Raw genomic sequence first — 18,286 nt, forward strand, 5'->3', positions numbered from 1 at the left:
GAGGTGGACTCTCAGGGTAGGGCGGGATATCCCCTCCATTTTGACCTAAACTTGAGAGCTTTTTTGAGCTTGGGAGTTGCTTTCAGAGAAAACCAGTGGCACCATCGTGTTTTTCGCGAACTTTTACGTAAGAATCGACGGTCAAATCGCAAAACCCTCACAAATGCAACATCTCCATTGTAGGGTGATGGAAAAAAACGGAGGTTTCCGGATTCAGCCCCTCAAAATACGTAGGAATCACCTTATCTCATCGGGGAGACATGGTTGTAATTTTTTGCTTGTTAAACAGTGCCATTGCCGGGGAGTACCTGATACTCCCAATTTCGATAATAATTAATATATTACACATACATACAAAGCCGCTTTTATAGCGATCTCTGGCGCTCTGCGACACCTTACCGCCTAAGTTCCCGATCCTCCTAAGGCCTTTCAGGGAGTTCACATACCCTCATTTTTCTAAAACCCTGTGTCGCCAACCTTTCACTGGGCATCCCCTTTGTCTCCTCCCAGGAGGAACCCAATCAAGCATCTTTTACGGCAGTCCTTCGTTCGTCATTCTATTGACATCGCCAAACCAGTCAAGCTGTCTGATCATGCTGTCGAATACGATGTCATTTTCGACTCCCATGATCTGACGCACTCTTTCATTGCGGACCCGATCGCTTCTAAAAATTCCTACAGCGACCTCCTCCAGAAATCCATTTCCGTTGCTCTTAGCATCCCCTGTGTCCGTTCCTTCAGCTGCCAAACTTCACTGTCATATGTAAGAATACTTTGGTCTTCGCAATTGAAAATTTTCCTCTTGTTCTCTTTGGAAATCTACGGATCCCGGAGGATTCCATTAAATATTGCTGTAGCCTTCCTTGCTAGGATGTTTCTTTCCTTGATCCCTTTATCCGTTCTTCCATCCTGGGTCAACAGAACCCCCAAGGACCTATAGTGCGCCTTTGATCTGCTGCCCATCCTCCAACTCAATGCTATGTTGATCACCAATAGTTTTATTGCGTGAACATATTTACCTATATTACGGCTCTGCTCCGCATTTGACGTTTTAGCCGCTAAAGAGCCAAAATCGGCCGCCATCTTGGATTTTGGGCATTTCCGTGGGTCGAGGGGTCTGTATGACAATTTTTCTGGAATCTACGATCCAAAAAACATGAGAATCGACACCTCTCTTGACGTTTTGTGCCGTTTTGCCAAAATTTCAATTTCAGCGTCCATTTTGGCCGCCATCTTGTTTTTGGGGCCTTGGCATCAAAATTGGAGAGTCCACCAAAGATTTTCTCATTCTAGGGACCAAAATGAAGAGAGTAAACTTGCATCACAAACGTGCAAACGGGACGTAATTTTCGAACACATGCTCCCCTGACTATGCAATAAATCGCCTTTTCCCGTCATTTTTTAGCATTTCCGGCCGGTTTTCACTTCCGTTTGGATCCGTGCCCCATCGATGCACGTTATAGTAAGGGTTTATTACTCGAAAGTATACACCTTAAGGTTGAAATAGATCGAGAAAATTGGAAATTGCAGTTACAATCCATGGAATGTATCGGTTACGGTGTGAAAAATCGTCTTTTTGCGTCAATTTCGAGGATTTTCGGTCGGTTTCCGGTTTCCATCAGGCCGTTAATCGATCGGTGCATGTATGGAAAGCGTTGATAGTCTGATTTTATACATGTTAGAGGGTAAAGTGGGAAAAAATATCGATAATTGAAGAGTTCATTATCGAAATATTTGGATTAACATGTGAAAAATCGTCCTTTTTTACCAATTTTTAGCCTTTTTTGGCCTATTTGAATTTTTTTAGGCCCTTAACCGTCCGATGGCAATTGAAAAAAGTATATCAACCGAAAGTATATATCCTAAGCTTGAAGTATAAAAAAAAAATCGAAAATCGGAGAGACTGTTTTTTAGATAATTCAGTTTGAACATTGAATGGCGAAAAAATCGTAAATTTTAAAAAACTCTAAATTACGGCCGTTTAAATAATTTTTAGCTCAATTTTGATGGCATATTCAGAATTTACATGAAAAATTGGTCTAGAAACACTCTTTCAAAGTATGATGGATTGATACAGAGTCTCGCTATGGAGAGTCAAAGAGAGGGAAGTCGAGAAAATGAGAATCGCTAAAACGGGCGTTTTTGAATATCACTAAAATTCACCCCATCTTTGGGGGTCGATATCTCGCGAACGGGGCGTCGGATGGGAAAACCCTTCAAATTAGTTTCTTAGAATGATGTAAAGACCCCGTATACCAATTTTCAGCCAAATCGGAGGGGGTCGGGTTCCGACCTTGGTTGCGTTGACGTGGAATGACCCAGGTTTTTTTTCCTTGATATTTTTTTAATTTTTAATTTATCTTCCGACAGAAAATGACTCAGTCGTCAATGTCTCGCGTTTTTAGTGTTGTATTTTTAGCCTTGTTCCCCGTTTTTCCCCCTAATTTGTTTTCATGTTACCATTGTCCCAGACTGCTTCGTAAAAATGTCTATCTAGCATCTCTATAATGATGGCCAAAGTGCAAAACCACTTATCTCCAACTGTGACATTGCGGACTTTCTTTCAAACTTTTTTTTGAGGGGAGGGGGACTAAGGAGCAAAATTTTTTGAAAACTTTCTTGATTTTCTGCATTGATACCTGCCTCTATTGGCAGAGTATTTTGTATGAAGTTCAGGCCATTTTGACTTGTTTCTATTCGGAAAAGTAAAATAGGAATGAATGTTTTGAAACACCGCATTGGAGATACGTGATTTCGCACTTCGGCCATCGATATACTGTCGTGTTACTGAAAGAGGTGGTCATCCCCAAATTTTAGAGATTGAATTTCCCTCAAATTTCGAGAAATCCAATTTGAGTGAGTGAATTGGCTGATTCAACTAAAACACAAAAACTCAAGTAATTAGTTGCCAATTTTTCTTCATCACCTCCTCAAAGTGTAACCGTCGGGAGATTTGAAGCGCCTTCAACTGTTCGAGTTTGCAAGATGGACATCCGTCGTGCACGAATTATTGGGTCATAACCTATTTCCGCGCACAGCCATTTCTGAAAATCTATTCGTTCAATTTCATTCAAAACTGGCGTGAAAGACCATATTTATGATCCTCTTATGCACGTCAAGTGATTTTGGGATCTGGGAAATTGGGGAGGGGGCAAGCGCAAAACAAGATTTGTAACAAATTCACACCGTATGGGCGGTGTTAAAATGACTGTAAGTTGGACGTATTCCTATCAAACGCGGAACTATGTGTATTATGACGTGAGCCCTGTCAGACATGTATTCTTATGGGTCTCAGGGCTCATGTCTCAATGCACATAGTTCCATTTGACAGAAATACGCCCAATTTTGAACAAATGCCTTTAATTTCTTGAAAATTGGCATCAAGCATCAATCACCGTCCGGGTCATTACTGTTCGTTCCTTAAAGGCCTAGATACACACAGGGATTTATCACCGCGAATGAAAGACGGAAGCCAACGGAGAGCCTTGATATCGATCCATTGACGTCGATATATCGAAATCAAGGCTCTCCATTGGCTTTAGTCTTTCACTCGCGGCGATTAATCGTCGTGTGTATCTAGGTCTTAAAGATCTTTGGACTAAATTCAAAATGGACCACTAGACAAGGTGCGAATTAAAGGATTCTGATACATGTGTCTTAACCAAAATTTCACGCAAAACACGATTCGCGCATCGATTATGACTGAAACCAACTCCTAACGAAGATATTTAACATTTTTATTTAACATTGGTTACAAGGAATTTGTACTGCCCGCTCACAAGAAACTGAAAGCTCTACGTGAGTCAAATCGCGCACTAACGGTTTCAGCAATCTTCTCACTCGAGAAATGTTCATTTCCCACCATGTGTTGTTCAAACTATAAGCAATTTGCTATAGCTGAGCCAAAGCGTCAAGATTGAGGTTGCCAGATTTGTATATCGCAGAGACTGTCATGATAAACGTTTAGCGCGCGATGTGAATCACGTAGAGCATTGAGTTTTCATGAGCGGGTGGTTTGAATTCACGCATCAAGGATTATTGAATATCTTCGTAAGGAGTTGATTTCGGTAATTTTCGTTGTGCGCATCGTGTTTTACGTGAAATTTTGGTTACGAAGCATGTATAAGAATGCTGAAATTCGTACCTTGTCTAGTGGTCCATTAAAGGAGTACGCGGGTCATCTAAAGATAGAGAGGACACAATTTTCTATAAGATCCCATGCGAAGCTCACTTTGATTTTTTTCCCTCTCTTTCTTTGTTTTTCCGTGTACCCCCTACAAATTCTCCGAAATCTCATCCCAGGGAACACCAGGGGCGCCTCCGATCTTCATCCGATGATCCCTGCCTCCCTCGTAAACCTCGCCTCCCCCGGCCGAAATTGCAACGTCGGCCCCGCTCCGTGCAGGGATCAATAATGCGCCTGGGGATCGGGGTAACGCAACTTCTCAACACTTGCCCCGTTGAAACCTATTAAATGAACATAAATAAAACACAGTTCGCGCTCCTCTTTCTTTCTCCCCTCCTCCCCTCCTCCGCCGCCGCCGCACCCCGACCCTTCCCTCTCGAGCTTAGCTTCTCGGGTCCTTCGCTTCGCCCCCCCCCTCCCCTCGCCGCCCCCTGGGGGCCCCGTCAAAATGTACCCGGCGATGAATTTAGTCTCTCTATCCATCATTTACATTTCCACCAGAGTCGAACCCGGAGCAGGGGTGGGTAAGCGCCCTGACTCCCACCCCCTCCCCCCCCCCACCCGCTTCGCGCCGTCTCGGATCACTTAAAAAAACACGTCGGCTAAATACCGTGGCGCGCGAATCGCGAACGGCTGTCTGGTTGTTGCCAGCGTGGGCACTGATAAAAATGCGTGAGGCTTTCTGCTAAGTACGCACTGAAAAAAAATATCGGTGTATTTACTAAGAAAAGGGTAAAATTGCCAAGAATTCAGGGATCTATTTGATCCCAGTTTTTTCTTCGTAAAATTACCATTTATGAGATTGGTAATTTTACCGCGAAATCTTGGTAAAATTATTGAACTTTCTCGGTAATTTTACTGGACCTTGGTAAAAACGCAACTATTTTTTATCGACTGTGGTAGAATTACCGAGATAAAATGGCAAAGTTATCGGGAATTGATTACCAATAAAAGTGGTATTCTTACCTGAAAAAAAAAAACAGTAAAAATACCGGTTTTCAGGTAAGCTTACCAGTCTGTCCTGGTAAAATTACCAAGAATTGGTAAAAAAATAAGTGAGATGGTAAAGGTACCAACGGACCTTGGTAAAAACGCCGAGAATTTTTTTTTCAGTGCGTAACATAACAGGATTAAGGGTCGTATTCATAGTCAGTCGTTCCTTCAACAGCCTTTCCCTTCAGAGACGCCATTTGGTTTAAATTGTGAGGGGTGCAGAAAGCGCTTTATCGGCCGATCGTGGAGCAAATGTAAAGGCACTTGAAAAGGAGTAAAAAAATGTGGGGGCATCTGCGGAATGGAGTACCTATGTAAGGAAAGCACGGATATGACGGTAATTTTTAGATTGGAGTACCTGTACATATAAGAAGAGCACGGATATGTCGGTAATTTTGAGGTTGGAGTACCTGTATAAGGAGAGCACGGATATGTCGGTAATTTTGAGGTTAGATCATGGAACTTTTAGGGCTCAAGAGGGCAGCCAATCTTTGAGCTCAAAGTGTCCAGAATGATTTACATAGCACGCATTTCATAGCACGTTTTTGACTTAGTTTCTCATCAATATACTCATTTCTGCGGAAAAACGCTCATTTCTGTACATTCTTGACCATTATGGTTTGCGGGGCCGGATTCACCTACTTGCCGCCCATGGGCCGCCCGTATTTTGCCGCCCTCTTCTCATTCGTTTTGAAACATCAATAAAAACCATCAAGTGAACGTGCCGGAGGGGGAGGGGTGCATAAGACGTGTTTACCTGCTCGTTTTGGATACATTTCAAAAGTTACAGAATTTCACGGAACTCGACGCAAAAGTTAAGTTCTGTAAACCTATCTCTGTGTGGACAAGGTCCTCCATTTATAAGAAATGAACCAAAAAATTATGAAAGAACAAACATAAATGTGGTTTAATAATTTTAACTTCCGCCACTGCGCCGCGCTGATCGCACTGTGTTTGGCGCAATGCGTGAAGTATTCTGCAGTCTTGTAGGCGCTATGCGTTTCACGCCAACCGCTCCTGACCGCACTGTGTTTGACGCGATGCGTGACCGACCGCCGCGCCGAGGGCTTGTCCTTTTCATCTCAAGTCCTCGTCATTATTCCTCTCTGCGCTGAGCTACACGCCAAATTGCGTGTTTAGTTCCTCTCTTAACTCGACTAATTAAAGATACTGTCTCTCGTATCACTGAAAAACGACAAAATTAGAAATTACTATACTCTCAGGAAAAAGAGATTTTGTTTCCTTTTCTTCTTGATAATTTTTTTTCTGAATCCGATTTTTTTATACCTACATTTAAAAAAATTGCACAATTTGCCGCCATGGGCCGCGGCCCATGTGGCCACCCCCTTAGTCCGGCCCTGATGGTTTAATATTGAAATCTAAAGATTACTATAGTAGCGGAATTTTTGCAGTGTTTTTGTCGGCAAACATCGTTTGTTGGCAACAAAATTGGAAAGCATTTTCCTTTTCATCGTGCCATTTAGAGGGCTTACTTAAACTTCCCTTATAACAGTGGAAAGTGGAAACCGAATGGGGCTTCCTAAGGAAAGGAATTGTTTAAGGTGATTCGACGCTTGCCATTTTTCGTGTCAGAGCGATGTGCGATATATCGCATCAATTCGTTCCATAATTTCACCTTCTTGCCATTCTTTTCGAATTTTGAGATCGCACTTCTGTTGTCATGAGACTAAAGAATTCATGTACCAAATTTGACAAAGAAATTCAACGTATTAAGGCAGGGGTTTTCAGAGGAAAAATATTGCATTCGATGCTGATATCAAAACTGCACTCGAGTGCGATATTTTTCCTCTGAAAAACCCCTGCCTCTAATACGTTGAATTTCTTTGTCAAATTGGTACATGAATTCTTTAGTCTCATGACAACAGAAGTGCGATCTCAAAATTCGAAAAAATGACAAGTAGCTGAAATTGTGGAACAAATTGATGCGGTATATCGCACGTCACCCTGACACAAAAAATGGCAACCGTTCGAATCACCTTAATCGAATTTTGAAGGGGTTCAATGGTAGCAATTTACTTATTGTTCCAAGTGAGCAACCGTGGGCCAAATAGATCAGCATTATGGAGAATTAGCACGCGCTGGAAACAGTCCTCCTTCTGTAACAAGCAGAATGAGCGAGGGTTTATTTTCATGCAACTGCATATTCTCACACAACCTGTGGAGTATCCTACAGTGCGCTCTATCGGCGAATCGCTCAACTTTCAAGTTTCATTCTCCTCGTTCGCCTTCGCGCAGCACAAGCTTTTGAGGGTGCACTTTCCAAGCGACTATTATCGAAAGTGCTTTGAACTTCGGAAGTTATCAGCACGTTATTAACGCGTCTTTAAGAGTTGCGGACCCTCGTGCGCGACTAGTCTCGGCTTCCTTCGTTGCCAATTTAGTTACGTCTTACCGTTTTGCCTTTTGCTCTACGATTGTCGGAAGTTTACCGTCAATAAAATTGACCACATTTTGCAATGGAGAATTTACAAGGTTGCCACAGTGAGGGAATACCGGGAAAACTGGGAAATCCAGGGAATTTTAAAAAGTCAGGGAAAACCGGGAATGACGAAATGACGAAAATGTCAGGGAAATATTGTCAAATCACCTTCATTTCCTTTCTCGAGTGGGTTTGACGTGAACAACACATTTTGGCTGAAAACTTTTGCTAACTATGTCTTTTTAAAAATCTGCATTTGTTCAATTGTCAGAGAATTTTTGGTATTTTTTTTAGTATATTTGGTTTTCTCATTTTTGGTAAAAATGAGGGGCGTCAATTCCATTAGACAAAATTCACTAAAACTCTCTACACCTCTTTGGTGCAACAGGACTTAATTATCTTTCAAGAAATTCCAGATTTGTTATACCTGAACCAGATTGACCTCTTGATTTGCCTCAGCTGAAGGCTCTTAGATTTTTCCTGTAGGTTTGCGATAAGTATCTTGATTTATTTTGCGAGGAAAGATCTGTACTTTTAAAGGATGCCTGTCATTCTTAATACGTTCAATTTCGTATAATACTGTGCAACACCTCTGTTGTGAAATAGTTGCTTCAGGCGCCGCCGCACGGCGGGCGGATGGTCAGCGCGGAACGCGCATTGGCGCCTACAAACCTAAGTGGATACTTCAAGCATTGTGCAACATGTGAGGTATCCACTTAGGTTTGTAGACGCTAGTGAGTCTCTCACGCTGCAGCACGCCGCTCCGCTCTGTTAGGCTCCTATACAATATAAGGCGTTTTTTAACTGAGGGTCATTCCACGCCTAGGTAGTCCGGGGGGTATTTTTTTTTCCCCCTCCAAATGACCCAACGATATTTATTTTTGGACTCCTTAATACTCCTAGTTTTTGGAAATATATGTGGTTTACCTCCGTTTTGTTTTTTTTCTCGCAATTTTTACGTGTTTTGTAACCCCGTTGCTTAGCTTTATCCTACTGTAAAAAGAGTGACAGTTTGGTAGCAATGTTTTCTGGTGTTCCCGCCAAAACCAAGTTTCAGGTTATGTTTGCAGTTGTCAAGAAACTGATTCAATGTGCTCCTGCAAAGTTTCAATTTTTAAAAGTAATTACTGTATATTATATGTAACTTTTAAAACTTAGTGTACTGACTGTCACACCCGTTACGCAAAACATGGGTTTTTTAATGTAACTATTTTAATTCATGTCATTTTGAGATGCCAATTTTTTCCGTACGTCTTCAAGTCAAGTACAGCTTTGGAGTATTTTTTCCAAATTTTTATTTCAACAATTGATAGGCAAAAATGCGTAACGGGTGTGACACGTTACGGGTGTGACCAATGAGAAGAGGCTTCAATTATGCAGATGTTGCCTCACTTCTCACCATTTTTTCTATGGTTATCACAAGAAATACACTCATATGCATAATTAGAGGTTATGTATACATCTAATAAGAGAGAGATAGCCAACTTTTTTGCCATATTTCAGTATTTAAAGTGAATACACCTTATCTCAAAAGGACTTCAAATAGAACTCGTTGAACTCTCTCCGATTTGATTGAAATATTTTCACTTTACTATAGGCCCAGACCTACCGTGCCAGGGTTTTTTTTTGGTTAATTTGGGCCATGCGAGGTCCAGGACCGCGGGGACGAAAGGGGAATCCTGGGTTACCCGAAGAAAAGCCCTGGGACGGTAGGTCTGGGCCACCCTGTAGAAAAATGTAGTTTTGGCATGTTCTACATTAAAATGCGTCATATTGCTGATTGATTTACTGCTTAGGATTGCCTACAATAAGAGTATGAGAAGAAAAGTAAGTTTTTTAACTTTTAAACTCTCTCAGAAATGATGGACCTCAGAGAGACAATTTGTCACACCCGTTACGTCACACCCGTGACGCAAACGGTAGGTCTGGGCCACCTTGTAGAAAAATGTAGTTTTGGCATGTTCTACATTAAAATGCGTCAAACTGTTGATTGATTTACTGCTTAGGATTGCCTACAATAAGAGTATGAGAAGAAAAGTAAGTTTTTTAACTTTTAAACTCTCTCAGAAATGATGGACCTCAGAGAGACAATCTGTCACACCCGTTACGTCACACCCGTTACGCAAACTTTCCCATTTTTCAAGGAAAGAAAAACAGATAATCGAAAACGGATCATCGGCAGTTGAAGCAAAAACCCTTGGCTTCATCATATAATTTAATCAGATTTTTACATTCATAAAATTCGCTGAGTTTCCACTTTACACTCACTGAGGAAAAACTCACTTCCAAAATCGGTCACACCCGTTACGCATGCCTTTTAATTTTTTCTGAGGAATGGAACAAAGTAAAAACAATTTCTGATAAACTGAAATGATCTATAAAAAAAGTTCTTTCTGCTACTGCAGATCATTTTTTAATTAAACCCCAAGAAAGAGTTCAAATTCTTGTTTAAAGTTAAATTGTTGTCACACCCGTTACAATGGAATGACCCCTGATGATTTTGAAATGTTTGCACACTCTGCATTGATTATTCTCATTTAAATTGATGGGAAAAAAATATGTATCAATTTATCAAAGGAAAATGATAATATAATGTGTGTTTTTTTTTAAATATTGGTGGTTCCGTGTCAAATTTAATGATTTCCAAAGCACTTTAATTTTTTCTTCTACATTTTGTGCTTTTATCGTGCTGCAGCGAGGTGTACTCGCAACCAAACGCTCTAAATTTGACGTATTTGACTCTGAAAGATCGATGTACAAATGAATTAAAACTAAAGATTGCGTGCTTCATGTTTTTTTCCCTCTTTTATTCATTTTTGCAGTTTCTGTCGGCACAACTGCGGCTCATTGAGATTAATGTCGCTTGGAAAAGGTTTTACAAATATTTGTCACGTTTTAAAAATATAAATGTTTTCAAAATGAAGTAATAATTTCGTAAAGAAAAAATTAAAAAAATAAAAAAAGTACCTGTACATGTGTGAGGTATATTGTACATCGAATATTTTAAGGATAGAAATAAAACCACATATTCACCGATGACAATTTAAAAAGATGAATCAAAAGGAGAAAGTAACATTTCATTTAGAAAATGAGCAACCATAACAACACCTCCTTCTCTCTCAATTTCATATTGTCAATAAAATTTAACACCGACTAAAATATAATGCTTGGACCGAGTCATTGTTGCTTATTTTACGTGTGGGTGTAAACTACCGGACAAAAAAGGTGTGCGGACAAAAAATCGTTGACAAAATGTCCTGAAACCCCTCCCTCCATTTCAACTTTGCAACGAGCGCACACAGTGGTCTTGAAGCAAAAAAAAAAAAAAAAAAAAAAAAAAAAAAGGACAAGAATGTACCCAATAACTGTTTGCAGAGGGTGAGTCTAGGTGCGTGTGGACTTGATTTCGCGGAAAATCACAATCTTGGCTGATCCTAATTTCGAGATACCACAATTTGAAATATTCATACCGAATGCAAGTTTTCTACTGAGTTTGATCAGCTCTTTTATTTATTTGTCCATTGAATCTGTGTTGGATCGGTTCGGGTTTTTATTTTTCGTTCGATTCATATCGATCGAATACATACCTCGTTACATACAGACATCCTTTCATAGTCTTTTTTTTAACTGAACAATTCGCCTTCTGCTGCGTCTTCAGCAATTGTTGTTATGAATATGTTGTGCGCGCTGATTTTAACCTCATTACATACTCAACTCTCTGAAGGCGTTTTATGTGCACAAAAAGCGCAATCTGTCGGAGAACGAACGAAGTAGGGATTAATCGATTCCTTTAATCTCACTTGCTATTGTTCTCCAACAGGGTGCTCCACTTTCGCACATTAAACGCCTTCAAAGAGTCAAGTATGTAATGAGCTGAGATCAGCACGCACAACATATTCGTAACAACAATTGCTGCGGACGCAGCAGAGGGCGCATTGTACAGTTAAAAAAAATCATGATGAAAAGTCTGCATGTAACGAGAAAGTATGTACTCGATTGACATGAATCGAACGGAGAAACTTGAACCGATCACTACCGATTCAATGGACAAATAAACATAAAAGCTGATCAAAATCCGTAGAAAACCAGCATTTATCGTGAAAATTTCAAATGGTGGTATCTCGAAATGAGAATCAGCCATGATTTTGATTTTTCGCCACATTAAGTCCACACATACCATCGACTCACCCTCCGCAAATCGTTTGTAGGTACATTCTTTGTCTCATTTTTTTTTTGCTTCAAGACCACTGTGCACATTGATCAGAGACAAGAGACCCTCCACTAGTATCTTGGCCATGGTGGACGCTTTTACTTTCGGGATTTCAGCATCCACTGTTGACTGACCTACATGGTAGATGTTCAACAACGTGTTGGCAGTTCCGTTTTACAAACAAGCCGAAAATATCCGAAGTTTGGGAAACTTGTTTGGCTCGTGACGTGGCCCGAAGCTCAGCCACCATGTAGGTAGGTCAACAGCCGAAGTTAGGATGAAGACTGTTGCTCCCTTATAATTGTCCATAATGTGCTGGTTACACGCTCAAATTCCCATCAATTTCCGATCAAATGGTGACTGTGCGCACCATCTACCATCCAATTTCTGCGGCCTGCAAAAATTTGATGGTAGACGATGGAACTGTGGGGCTCACCCTTCATCTGATTTCCACACAACCGTGCTTATTTCATGCTTATTTCAATCAACACGCTGTTTTAATTAATTTTACTCATTAATCCAGATAACTCTCGACCGCCATCTTGGTCATCATTTTGATCGGAATTTGACGGAAATTTGAGCGTGTAACCAGGCCATAAAGAGTTGTTAAATCCCCGAAAATAAAAGCTTCCACCTGTCGCCAAGAGGCAGTGGAGGGTCTCTTGTCCCTGACATTTATGTAAGCTCGTTTAGAGCCTCTTTATACTGAGAGTCAAGACAATGTGAATCCATTTCTGATTGTTTACCGTATTTTAGGCCTTCACAGTGTCACAAACGGAATAAGGATTACATTTTCACCGATTGCAAAGATTATAATCTGGAGTGGACCAGGGAATTACGGGTTCGGCGAGGAACAAACGGAATGAGAGAAGGAATGGAGAAAGGAATTTGAGAATGGGCCGATCAAAGATTACAAAAGACGTTCAATTTCTGTAATCTTTATTCCCGTTTGTGACTCCATGACGGGGTGTTGTCTTGACTCTCAGTATAAAGGGACTCTAAGCTCGTTCAGATTCGCGAGGGCTCCGGAAAATGTTCCGCGGGGAGTTCGGGGAGGGGGGGGGGCAGCAAAACTCCGGCACGCCATTGCTAACGACGATCGTTGTTCGTGTTGCAGGTGAAGATCTGGTTCCAGAACCGGCGGACCAAGTGGAAGAAGTACGACAACAACAACAGCCTGGACGCGGCCGAGCAGAAGTCGCAGACCTCCGAGAAGTCGGACGCCGACGCCGGGAGCGTCTCCAAGAAGTCCGTCTCCAGCGTCGACGACCACTCCAGCCTCGACGGCGACGGCTCCGAGTCCTGCTTCAGCGTCACCGCCTCCGACCCGCCCCCCGGCCCCGTCGCCCCGCCTCCCTCCACCCCCTCGCCCGCCGACGCCCCGCCCTCCCCCTCGCCCCCGCCCACCGTCCCCGCCCACTACGACCCCCTGCCACTCCCCGTCCCGCTGCCCCCCTCGGTGCCACCCGGCCCCGCCCCCGCGCCACCGCCTCCAGCCGCCAGGACCTCCGCCGCCCTCGGGAGCTAACCAATCACCGGCGAGGAGACTTGAGATTTCGACTGTTTTGACTCTATCTAGGAATTAGGCACGCCCCCTCATTCCCGCCCCCCGCCCCACCCGAGTCACCACCCCCAGCAACCAGGCCTTGACAGAAATTGACCTATCACCAGCGAAGAGTTTTGAGATTTTGACTGTTTTGACTCTTTCTAGGTATTCGGCACGCCCCCTCATTCACGCCCCCGTCCCACCCCTAGATACGACCCTTAGCAATCAGGCCTTGACAGAAACTGACCAATCATTAGCGAGGAGATTAAGATTTTGACTGTTTTGGCTCTTTCTAGGCATTAGACATCATTGGCGGATCCAGCAAATTGGCAACATTGTTTTTTCTCCATTTAAACCTATGGAAATGTATCGATTCTCGGAGGGGCCAGGTGCTCCGCGATAAGACAAATAATCGATTCTTGTCAGAGCACCTGATCCCTCCAAGAATCGATACATTTCCATAGATTTAAATGAAGAAAAACAATGTTGCCAATTTGCTAGCTTCGACAATGAGAGCTCAGTAGGAAGGAACCAAGCGGCAACAGAATTAAACTAAAGAAAAATAGGTTTAAAGTTCGGAATCTTCACCACTAAGAAGAATGGTTCAAAAAACTTATCAGGTTAAAACAAAAGTCTGTTTGGTTGAAGAAAACGCATTTTGAAGGATGAATTTGTGCGTATTTAGGGAAATCTCTCTTGAGTGAAAGTAATTGCTTTGAATTCAAATGAGTATTTCTTAGAATGAAAAAACCTCGTTTGTTGTCGACGACTGAATTCTCTGAATGCGACAAAGAAAAAAAATTGATTTTTTTAAAAAAAAATCTCTCATAAACATTTTCCTTTAAATGAACAGGAATTTCTCTACCTTGAAAATATTTCTTTAAACCAAAATGAGTCTTGTTCACATTTAATAAAATGTTTTTAACCATTCTTTCAATGAATACTCTAATTTCAGAAGTCAAGTGAAAAGTTTTTTTAAACCCTGAAGACATTTTTTCTAGACTTCAAAGTTTTGACAAAAGAAAATGTGAGGATACTTAAGCTCAAACTGATCCTAACTCATTTCACTGCAAAATGTAACCTCTTCCATTTTTCAAATTCAGTCTAATTCTTCCCTGAAGAACTCATGAGCGGGCCTTTTATGACTTGAAAAAACTGTGTTGCTTTCAGCTGAATACGATAAAAAATGGACGCATATCCCCGGTGTCATCTACCCGATGCAATAATCTTTGTGATAAGTGAACTGAATGACCAAAAATCTGAAAGCTAGTAGGAGTAAGATTATTTCGTTTTGCCAGACTCCTCTGTGGCTATGGAGCAGAGGCGGATCCAGCAATTTGGCAACACCGGATCTCCTCCATTTAAATCTATGCTAAATGATCGATTCTTGTCGGGGCACCTGGCCCCTCCAAGAATCGATACATTTCCATATGTTTAAATGGAGAGAAGGCAATGTTGCCAATTTGCTGGATCCGCCAATGCATCGGCACCGGTGGCGTGGCGCGCTTTGTGATCTATCGATATTTCCTTAGTTGAAGCTATGGCCAAGAATCGATTATTAAGGTGTTCGCTGCGAACACCCTGCTTATCGATCCTTTGCCATAGGTTTAAATGACAGGTCAATCGATGTATCGCGAAGCACGCTATGCCACTGATGAACACCTCAAATGGAGAAACTGAGAGAGGTGTTTTGGTTATGGTTAAAAAAACTTCGCTTCAAAATGGGGGGAAAAAGTGTTTCTTACACTGACTTGCAGAAATCACACTTGATATTACGTGAATCTCTAAACCAGTCACTTATTCTGCCGTGCTAAGGAAGAGCGCCGTATGAACCTTCACCCGCTGCCAAATTTCTTTTGGTAAATCACGAGTTTTTGGGAGAATTTGTAAATATATGTTTCTTCCAATTTTTCAGAGAATTTTGTTCTAGATCTGATCTAAATAGTATGAAATTTCAAGGATAAATATTCATAACTTTCCTCAAAAATAAGCATTTTCAAAGAGGTCGAGCAACTGTCGAATGTTCATACGGCGTTTTCCCTTAGAATGGCAGTATTGTCTCTCAAACCTCTTCATGCAATTTGAAATAATTGTTTTTTCTGCCTCCTCTCTTATTGTTCGTTACTGTGATACTGTTTAGAATTCAGTCCTCTTCTTTTGAAAATTGTTATCCCTGAAAATTGCTCGAATCTATTTGAGGGGGTTTGTCCAAACCCGTGTGAGAACATAATTTTTCGAAATCTCAGTAGTTGTATTTTCAAAGAGAGTCATTTTTATTTATTTCCGTGCCATCTACTTATTGTTAATTTCTTTTTGCAAATTTTAAACCTGCGAAAGAATTTTTTTCATGTTTCTGTAATATATTATAAATACATATAGATTTATTTTCTGTCTGATAATTGTGTAGATGCTTCGTATATTTTACTTTTCGCTCGAAATTCAAGTTGGTGTTATTCTTGAGAAGTATAGACGATCTTGATTTTTCTTCAAAGAAGGATTCTGAACGAAGCTCTCTTTTTCAATTTTTTAAAGAACTTTCAAATCTTTCACTCCTGTATAGCTCCCTGATCTAATGTCCTTTCTCTCTAAGCATAGATTGTGTTTATATTGTGTTCAAGTTTGTTATTCTACTTTAAGTACTGAAAAAAGAATAAAGAACTGAGAAAAAAAATATTTTAATAAACCGTAACACTTGTTCTCAATTTTTTTTTCCTGTGTTCAGCAAATTCAACTTTTGACTACTATTTTTACGAAAGTAAAATAAAAAAGAACACTTTTTAATATTGCATTTGAAGCCACCAACAGATGAATTTCTTTTTTATATTATCAAATATAAGCTTCGTCGAGAGAAACTCCTCTCATTTACTCAGAGGAATGGAGGCGAAATAATTTTGACGGTGAATCTGCAAAAAAGGGTACCTTGTTTGCGTTTTTCAACATTTGTGGGCGCATTAAAGGAGATAAAACCAACCTCATTGCTTAAATGTTCAAAGGATATGTTTTCCTTCTGTGTGCAAAACATATCCTGTGAACATTTAAGCAATGAGGCTCATTCAAAAAACAAGTATGAGAAGAGTGACTAACCGGCCGAGTTATGGATCTAGAGCCAGAAAATATAGTTCGTGGAGCCATGCTTATAGGTTCACGACCAATAAAGTATGGCTCTGAGAGCCATACTGTAGACGGTAAGTCACTTTAGTTAGAAATTATGGATCTCCGAGCCATTTTTTATGGGTCTCAGAGTCATACCTTTTTTTTGAGTGTTGGTTTTATCTCCTTTAATATCTTCTCAACGTTAACGTTGAGCATTTTTTTTATCTAGGAAACAAATTATGACAGGAAGTCGAAAGCTATGCATTTTAACAGTTTAACCGTTGATGTGCCACTCAACTTTAATTAGTGTTGGTTTAAAATCCAATTCTTAAGAGAAATCTGTTCAAAATTTGATCTATATCATGTGAAACTTTTAAAGAAAAAGATTCACAATTTTCCTCCTTAAATGCTTACTTTTTAGAGAGGCATTTGGCAACATTCGAATATTCATGCGGAGTTTTCCCTTAGCATGGCAGTTCGTGACCATCAATTTATGGATAATTCCTCACATGTAAGGAATAGGTGCTCGATAGAAGCAAAGTACAAGTCAATGAGTCATATGGACTAAAATAAGCGAATAAAGAAATGATAATTTGAAAGTGACCTCTATGTTTCTATCTGTGCGTTCAAGTCTCTTTGGAAGTCTCCAATCGATGGATGCAACTTAATTAACTTCAGTGTGGGCTTGGGTTGCGTCGCCAAATTTGAAGGCAAACTAGCAGCGATTTCGTTTCTAAGCGATAGGATAGGGTGCTCCAGCAGTTTCAATGTATACTGCCGTGCTAAGGAAGAACGCCGTATAAGCCATCAGGTGTTACCAAAATTCCGTCAAACAACAATACAATTTCAGGAAAAATGTTGAATATTTCTCCTCCGATTTTTTGGAGGGATTTGTTCGACATTTGATCTAAAAAGTCTGAACATCTCAAGGCGAAATATACCTAACTATTTTCAAAAATAGATATTTTCTGGGAAGAAATATGACAAGACTTTGATAGAAGCAAAGTACAAGTCAAAGAGTCATATGGACTAAAATAAGCGAAAGAAATGATAATTTGAAAGTGACCTCTATGTTTCTATCTGTGCGTTCAAGTCTCTTTGGAAGTCTCCAATCGATGGATGCAACTTAATTAACTTCAGTGTGGGGTTGGGTTGCGTCGCCAAATTTGAAGGCGAACTAGCAGCGATTTCGTTTCTAAGCGATAGGATAGGGTGCTCCAGCAATTTCAATGTATACTGCCGTGCTAAGGAGGAACGCCGTATAAGCCATCAGGCGTTGCAAAATTTCCGTCGAACAACAATAAATTTTCCGGAAAAATGTTGAATATTTCTCCTCCGATTTTTTTGGAGGGATTTGTTCGACATTTGATCTAAAAAGTCTGAACATTTCGAGGCGAAATATTCCTTACTATCTTCAAAAATAAATATTTTCTGGGAAGAAATTTGACAACATTCGAATGCTTCTATGGCGTTTTTCCTTTGCGAGGCAGTACATAGCACCATCATCCTTCTTTCGCGATGAAGGAGTTGTAGTTTAGGGACGAAGACTATAAAAAATCGGCCATGGCTCTTAAAAAATGAAGGCTCTGCGCCAACATGGCCCCTAAAAATCTGGATTTTCATAGGAAGTCACATACAGAAAGGAAAACAAATCTATTTGAATTGAAAAAAACTCAGAATTGTCAGCACTACAAGTGAAAGCTTTTTTTACTCTTCACGATTTCATTCTTAGTGCTTTTTTTCTTCCCCAAATTACAGCTACTTACTAGCTCTGTTACAAAAACATCTTGCGTATATGTTTTCACTAAATACGCCGTA

The 18,286-nt window shown here is 40.6% G+C and overlaps 1 protein-coding gene across 1 annotated transcript in view; it reads left to right on the top strand.

Annotated features, from left to right (window-relative positions):
- The window catches only part of LOC140225544 (uncharacterized), a 220,241-nt gene extending 204,177 nt beyond the window's left edge, over window positions 1-16,064 (top strand). The window contains exon 4 of the mRNA XM_072304763.1: window positions 12,947-16,064. Coding sequence (XP_072160864.1) covers window positions 12,947-13,357 — 411 coding nt within the window. The 3' untranslated portion in view covers window positions 13,358-16,064. The remainder of the gene's footprint in view (window positions 1-12,946) is intronic.
- The last annotated feature ends 2,222 nt before the right edge of the window (window positions 16,065-18,286 follow it).

The sequence above is a fragment of the Bemisia tabaci genome, chromosome 9 (assembly GCF_918797505.1).
Source record: "Bemisia tabaci chromosome 9, PGI_BMITA_v3".
Taxonomy (NCBI): domain Eukaryota; kingdom Metazoa; phylum Arthropoda; class Insecta; order Hemiptera; family Aleyrodidae; genus Bemisia; species Bemisia tabaci.